The sequence below is a fragment of the Carassius auratus genome, chromosome 40 (genome assembly GCF_003368295.1).
Source record: "Carassius auratus strain Wakin chromosome 40, ASM336829v1, whole genome shotgun sequence".
Taxonomy (NCBI): domain Eukaryota; kingdom Metazoa; phylum Chordata; class Actinopteri; order Cypriniformes; family Cyprinidae; genus Carassius; species Carassius auratus.
Window position 1 is genome coordinate 18,023,217 of NC_039282.1, and position 8,236 is coordinate 18,031,452.

An 8,236-nucleotide genomic window follows, 5' to 3' on the forward strand; every position below is an offset into this window, starting at 1 on the left:
AATAAAAAAAAGATGTTGCCTTACACTTAGGACACTTAGACAATGTTGTGTGCTTAAATTTGTATTATCATAAATTAAAAAAAGAACTGATTTATTTGTTTATTATGTGGTAGCACCTTCCTGTTAGCAGGCACCACTTCACAAATTGAGTGGCAAAAATATATATATTGAAATTTTATTTGCTACTATTTGTTAAATCTGAATCCAATAGTGAATTATACAGTGCATTCTATGTCTACATGACAGTATTTTGGTTACAGGGTTAAAACAAAACAAAAACAACAACAACAACAACAACAAAAGGCAGGAAAAGGTAAGAAAAGAACAGTCCATTGATGTTACATTGATGCTATGAAAATTGTACTGGAATAAACATTAGTTTCTCTAAGCATTTGCAGCCCATTTTACTTCCATAATATGATGTATTTTCTGAGCTATTTTGCTAGAAAAAAGTAAGTTAGAAACTAATGAAAAGTACCACAACAAGAGTTAAAATAAAACAATGCCTTAATCTCTATTTGTGTTCCAATAGCCAACAGACTGCATGGCCTTGATGACATCAGTTGAAAAGGAAAGTCATTTCAGAAGATTACATTTTAAATTACATTTTGATGAAATAATACTAGACAACATTTCATTGTAATAAAGTGTAATGAAGAATCATGCACAATAAGACCAGAAACATGTTTTAAGAATGGAAATACGATCAATTCTGATTTATGTTGACCTTGAAATTGATCTTTTTCCAAACACATTCCACATTCGCAAGCAAAAAGTGAACAGTATCTAAATGTTCACATTTGATTTTTTGTTTTACCTTAGAAAGCCTATGGATTCAATGTATTTTTCATAATGATATACATGATAAGACGCTTAGAAAAATGACCATATCGCCTAACACTACATGAAATCTTACTTGGCAGTTATTTAAATGTCACTATAACTATGACCTATGCATATATTAATACTTCAAGGGGTCATATGATGCTATTTCAATGTATTTTTTCTCTCTTTGGAGTGCTCTCCAAGCTCTTGGTGCATGAAGAAGATCTGTAAAGTTGCAAAGACTAAAGTCTCAAATCCAAAGAGATATTCTTTATCAAAGTTAAGAATCTGCCACGCCCCTAAAACTGCTCATTCAAACACACCCCCACATATCTATGTCATTATGTGGAAACATGTGTGTAATGCGGCCCAAATGTTCACGCAAAGAAAGAAAGTTTGTGTTGAAGCAGCTAAGTCCCGGAGATGCTGTGTGAAGCTAGCACTTTATCTGGCCTTCCGAAAGTAGATGTATTTAGGAACCTTTGAGATTACTTACAACAGAACAGCAATGCATTTTATGGACGACTGTTTCGTGAACCTAGGAGGTCATTCTGACTTTGCTATGACAATCTGATGTCTCTGAATCAGCCACTGGAAGTATGTTTTGTTATTTGTTTCAGTAGTTGCTATTGAATGTTCAAATGCTGACTTTTGCGTGTCGTGTCGCGTCGTGTGTGTATGTGTGTGTGTGTGTGTGTGAGAGACAGAGAGAGAGAGAGAGAGAGAGAGAGACAGGGTCACACAGTGGAGTCAGCTGTCTTAACCATTCGTGGCTAAAAAAGCATCATATGACCCCTTTAAAAAAAAAAAAAGACGGTAATTCATGCCGGTAATGCAAAGACGTATTAGGCTACACTGGAATGTACTTCTTCATATGATCTACACAGCATAACAAAATCATCCCTTGACATAATAAAGAGTTACAATGATTGTCCTTCGTGGCAGTTTACATGACGTTAATGCTAGGACTGGAAATTAATCCAAGGGTCATTCCTGTTATGTAGTACATTTTCAGTATAATGTATATATACAAGTCTATATTTGAATAAAAATATAAAATTGACAATTGCTGCAAATTAAAGTCATATTAGTTTTCTTTCATGACAATATTACAATTAATGCACTAAAAAGCATAAAAAGTCCATTTATTAAGAAATATTCCAAGTGCTTTTAAAAATAATAAATAATTATTAAAAAAAATAATTATTTGATGTCTTGTGCTATTAGTTTGTTTTTAAAATATTCATCCCTGTTGGACAAGATTTAAAAAAAAGAAAATGGGTATGATAGAATCAACATATCAAAACATGGTTAAAAATATCAAAAATAACGAGATAATTATCAGTCTGTAATTAAACAATTATTTACAATTATGTAATTAACACTTTAAGAGCCGGAGCTTAGCAGAACATATTTCTGAAATACTTAATTACAACACAAGCATGTTCGTAGTTTTTTTTTTTTTTTTTTTTTTTTAAGTTTCAGAGTTCAAAATGTGTGACATAACAGGAATGACCTCTATGGCGCAACAGTTAAACAAGGAATAAAAAAAAAGGAAAATATCCGTAAGCATCAACATAGCATTTCCATATGAAACTACTATTAATAGTGCAAATTTAGTCAACGTCCATACTTGGAAACATTACGAAAGTGCTCCTAATAAGAAAGTCATGCTCAAAAGTGTAAGCAGAAAGGTAAGCTCCTGAGTAAAAGTGAAATATCAGACCATTCCCAAGCTGCTTTGCTCTGTTGAACATCATGGAGCTGGATCTGTAACAGTGCTCTGAACGCTGTCCTGCAGGAAGGCAGCAGGCAACCTGAGTGCTACGGTGTCTCCTTCAGGATATGTGTCTGCAAGAAAGGTGTCCAGGGAGGAGTTCCCATGGGTGTCCTGGTCTGGGCCAGCCAGGCTAGGAGAGGCCATGGGGGTGAGGAGGACGGAGGTGGGACAGTCGGAGGAGACGTACCTGGCCATTGCTTGCACCTGTTCCGACTGTGGCGAGGCGTCCATACAGAGGCTCTGACAAAGGCCTGAGAGGCTCTGACGTACATCCTCTATGCTGAGCTTCAGCTGGTTGTGATCTTGCAGTAATTTCTCCTTCACACTCCTCTGATAAACGTGGAAACAAAAGAAGATCCGTTTTAAGATTACATTTGTTTGTGTTTGACAGACATTGCGTTCTAATGAAGTCAACTGCATGAAGTCATTAACCACAGATTAGACCATAGAGCATCTCGCTCAAAAATGACCAAATAGTTTAGATATTTTTTTCTATTTAACCCTTTCACACGTGAGTTTAAAATATCCGAGACCCCGGCGTGAGTTTTTTTAGACGATCGTTATTTTAGAATGTGTCGCCTTACTGTTTCCATAGCAACGCGTCATGCTTGTCATGGCTGCAACTCCGCAACTACACAAACTTAGTGGCGTTCACATTGGAAGTTACCTAGCTGGACTATTTTCAGGCACTGTGTAATAAATATCACTGCACCCCGGAGATCGGCTGAATGGATTCGAAAACAGTAAAACTCAACTGTTTAACTCTAGGGGAGTTGGAAAATTAGCCTATTTTCAAAAATAGTGGAGTGTTCCTTTAACCTTATACCGGCTAAGTCAATTGCAATTAATGGGTTAAATGGGGCTTAAACTGTCAAGACCACTATAAAATACTAAATGTTATTTTAGAATCAGTAGATATGACAAACAGATCTACCAGTTTCTTGATTTCTCCCTCCAGCCTGTAGATGCAGTCCAACTTTCTCTTGCGGCAGCGCTGTGCAGCCATGCGGTTCTTACTGCGCCGTCTCACATCCTGAACAAACTCCAGCTGTTCTGGGGTCAGTTCCTCGCGTTTTAACATCTGCAGGAATGCTCTCCGGGTCATGCTGGAAATTTGCTCCACAGGGAATGGCAAATCCACCTGGGAAGAAAACAGAGACGTCAACACTGCACTATGGAGGATTGCAGCCGTGTTCGGCATCAAGTTTGGATACATTTTTCAGTAGGAACTGACACTTTTAATTAAAGCATGCCAGGGAATCGCAACGGAGTACAAAATAAAGCAGAAGTCTGCAATTTGGCACCAAACTTCAGCTCTAAGTAAATGAAGTTCACCTCTAATCAATCCTCACCTCTTGCACTTGTTCACTGTTACTGCACTGCGTGCAGTCTCCATCCGATTCACACTCAGAGTTTTCCCTTGAGTTAATGGGGGACATGCAGGGACTGTCTCCGGTGTCCTCTTTGGACAGAGTGTCCCTTCCAGACGTCTGTGTATTGTTGGAGCTCAGGTCTCTCAGGAAGGGACAATCATCAGGCGCAGCTCCCAAATCCAGATGCTTTAACCAGTGGAAGTCTGAGCCATTTCCTGCAGATGGCTGGTCGATGGAGTCCAAAGGTAGCTGCTCATTTAACGTGGAGCTCAAATCCGGCCAAAAACCCTTTGCAAGATGCTCAGCCACTTCCCTTTCCTCCATGCTTCGTTCTGTGCAGCAATCTTTGGGGGTCAGTTCAGAGAACGTTTGTTCGTTGGAATCAAACACCCGGTTGTCTTCAGTGCCAATGTTGCTTAGATCTGGAGTGCCAGAAATGCCGTCCAAAACCCCGCTTGACTGCGCAGAATTCAGAGGACATAGTTGGGTACAGTCGGTGGACGGCATTACAGGCCCTTCACATTGGTCAAAGTGGCCCTTGGTGATACTGGCTATGTTCAGGTCTTTATCAGTTGGCGGTTCACAATGCATATCCACCGCTAGTTCCTTCTGGAATTCGTCCTCCATTGCTAAAATGTCCCCACCACAGTCAGCTGCAGAAGAATGCAGTTTCTCATTGTCACTGGTGCTCGAAATAGACAGGAAAGGACAAACTTCTGCGGCCGCCAAGGAAGACGAAGGCAACTGCGGGCCGCAGTTCTGCAGGCAAAACTGATCCTGTCCATCATCCATGTGGTATGAAGTGCTTCTGGTGTAAAGCGGGGACAAATCTAACTGCATTTCTTTGTCATTCGAGATCGGGGGACAATCTTTAGGACTTTCTGCAGAGGATGTTACAGATGCAGCTTGCATGGCAGCGCTTGCATCTTGAGGTACACAATCTTCATCAGTTTCCGGGTTTGGGCCATTTGGACTGCAGATGGCTTGTGATTCGTCATGGGACGCTTGGTTCTTGCTTTTACTCGTCACTTTTTTTGAGGCTCCACCGCCATCAGATAACTTTGGGACGAGGAACTCAAAGCAGGCTTTATCGAGGTTTTGAAATCCGAGGAATTGGGCACATCTGTGGATCTCCAGGATGTTTTCTTTGGTGAAGTGAAGTTTTGCAGTGTAGGCAAACTGCAGGAGAGGCTCAAATCCTTCCACCGTGACCTTGGGACATTAATGATCTAGTCAGGATTACCGCATGAATAAATCATTTGCAAATTGCATATCTGGGTTATTCCTGTTACTTCGTTTACCCAAGTTAATTTTTAAGGTTTAATTTGCCAGCACTGCAATGTAACATTTTTTTAAAGGAATACTTCACACAATGTCATTATTTACTCATATTCATAATTTACTCAATTACATCATATGGTGTAACCAAGTAAAAAGAACATATTTAATACATGTGTTTTTGATCATATATATATATATATATATATGTGTGTGTGTGTGTGTGTGTGTGTGTGTGTGTGTGTGTGTGTGTGTGTGTGTGTGTGTGTGTGTGTGTGTGTTTACAAATATTAAACTTATTAATTCATAAATATCATAATGTTGATATTTAACCTTGCCATGTCATGGAAAGGTCTAATTATCAAGTATTTTAAGAACCTTAGACTGTGACACAAGTATGTGGGTTTGCAGAAATCCATATCAATATTTCAATATTTCACAATAATTCAATAAATCAATATTTGTACAAATATTTTTTCCAAACAAACAATATTAATAATAAATTAATTTCCTAATAAGCTTAGTTTGAAACATTCTATTCATTTGATGTCTTTTTCTTAATTATGATATCTGACTACCATAATCACAATCACATTATATTAAATAATTGATCCTCATAATAACATTCATGGATTTACTCATGAAGACAGATTTACTATGAAGACAGAATTGTGTTGAACCATATATTGTTTGCTCAATCTATATACTTTTTTTGGTGGTGGGGGGTGTATGGGTGTTAAATATGGGTTAAAAATAACAATAAATCATACACGGATGAAAGCTTAACCACTGTTTTCTCAAAACCTCCAGATTCAGCTCATCCAGCATTTCAGGCATTACCTCATCCGGTAACCTGACGGTGAGGTTCGCTTGACTGTGGTTTGTCAGTCTGGTGTAAAAATAGCCGCTGCAGGAAGCCAGCACTGAAGAGTGCGCCCGAAAGCTCCTGCGCTCCACTTCAACGGTCACATCGCACAAGAGCTCCTTCTCTCTCAGCTCCTCCAGCGAGCGGAGAACGTGATGGCTGTGAACAGCGGACTGAAAGGTGAAAACAGACGTCCGGGGGCCATCCACAGACATGACGCAGGGCTTTAGCTACAAAATAACAGATACATAGATGCAACTGTGTAACAAAAAGTGGAAACACAGAAATAGATGCATCAAGTTACACTCGGGTGGAGTGATGTCCAGCTTAATACATGATAATGATGATGACACATACCGTATTCAGATACATTTACAATTACATCATGAAGAATATATATATATATATATATATATATATATATATATATATATATATATATATATATATATATATATATATATATATGTGTGTGTGTGTGTGTGTGTGTGTGTGTGTGTGTGTGTGTGTGTGTGCAAATAAAAGCACCAGTATAATAAGTTTCATTGTTTAAACATTTAAAACTGTTAGAATAAGTAAATAGAGTGACTGAGCATGACTGTGCAAAACATTAAAAACATGTATTCAGCTAACGTTAACTGATAGAAAAAAAGATTATTCTTTCAGTACGTGTGTCCATCATATTGTTCTCTTAAAATTAACAGATTAGTTCTGGACATGTCAACCTTAGCCAAAACGAGTGTTAAGCAACTGTGTAAATATTTGGTATAAATAAACATTGCTTAACTTACTCATTTCTCAATATGGCATAACCTTTGAGATGACACAACGAAAGCAGCAGCTAGCTGAGTTAACGTTACGTTATTAGTTGTTGACAGTGAAACTGAAATTTTACATTTTAACACACTCGGGTTTAAACTTTTGTATGTTTGTAGAGGAATAGAACACCGACCTGACATATCACTGGAGATCGGAAACCGTCGAAAATCCCATTCCGTCCATCACTTTTGCAGGCTAACAGTGAAATCGTGTTAAAGTTTGACAGCGAGAGAGCTCCATAACGTCCGTTTGCGCGTCACGTGACTGTCCAGTGCGGCAGTGAGTGCGTGCGTCACACAGCACGCACAGAACGTGCTGCGTCATGCGTCTGCTAGCCACGCCAGTAGCTTCCACTACTAGCTGGCTAATTATTGATATCAACACTGATATTCCATCAATAAATTAGTTTCAAGTATTGTTTTTTGCTGATGTATATGGTCTTTCGAAAAATATGTCATTGATGTTAAATATTATTATTACAATGGGTAAATATCATATACACAAACAGTAATCCCTTTTTAAACTTCTTTAAAAATGAATTTTAAAAAATACTTAGAATCTTTGAAACACTTATCCAAAGATAATCAATCCCGTGCGGAATTTTATAAAACCATGCATGAGTCTCTTTCCTTTTAAGACTGGTAAAAAAAAAAAAAAAAAAAAAATGTGCCTTTTTTTTCTTGCAACCCCCTGAAATGTTTAAAGAATGTTTGTTTTGTTTATTGTTATTGTATGTAGTGATATATATACACAGACATTTATGTAGGATGTATTTATGTATTTATTGTAAAAGTGTATATTTTGTCATATGCAAGTTATTGTCCCCCATTTTTTCTTTCTTTCTTTCTTTTTCTTCATTTATAAAAGCACAATAAAACAACGATAGTTGACCATTGTGCTGAACAATTTAACTTAAAAAATAAAATAAAAAAATACATAGAAACGATAAAGAAAAGACAAACAAATAATAATTATACATAATAAACTCCCGTTGGCTCATACACTAAAAGCCTTCGCAAAGAGGCTTGTTTAAAAAAGAGATTCTGTTGCAATTGTTCTAATAGAGATTGGAAGACTATTCCACAATTTAGGGCCGTGTGTAGTTAATGTGTAGTTATGTGAAACTATTAATGAAATTATTTTATGATTTGAATAATATAAAATAATTAATGATATTAATATACAGAGTACTGTTGTTGATATATATATATATATATATATATATATATATATATATATATATATATATATATATATATATATATATATATATATATATATATATTAAGGAATCAA

The 8,236-nt window shown here is 37.0% G+C and overlaps 1 protein-coding gene across 3 annotated transcripts; it reads right to left on the reverse strand.

Moving 5' to 3' along the window:
- Positions 1 to 283: 283 nt before the first annotated feature.
- On the reverse strand, positions 284 to 7,234 carry LOC113058746 (transcription regulator protein BACH1-like). Of its 3 annotated transcripts, none has more exons than XM_026226933.1 (5): positions 7,074 to 7,234; positions 6,097 to 6,351; positions 3,958 to 5,190; positions 3,540 to 3,746; positions 284 to 2,935 (listed from the first exon to the last, which is right to left on the reverse strand). In XM_026226933.1, exons 2-5 carry the CDS (start codon positions 6,334 to 6,336, stop codon positions 2,582 to 2,584), a joined length of 2,034 nt encoding a protein of 677 aa, XP_026082718.1. In that variant the 5' UTR covers positions 6,337 to 6,351; positions 7,074 to 7,234; the 3' UTR covers positions 284 to 2,581. The 3 variants fall into 3 exon arrangements, with proteins under 3 accessions (XP_026082718.1, XP_026082719.1, XP_026082720.1); XM_026226934.1 differs by having other exon boundaries at positions 6,097 to 6,379; positions 7,074 to 7,231; XM_026226935.1 differs by having other exon boundaries at positions 6,097 to 6,294; positions 7,074 to 7,195.
- Positions 7,235 to 8,236: the final 1,002 nt, after the last annotated feature.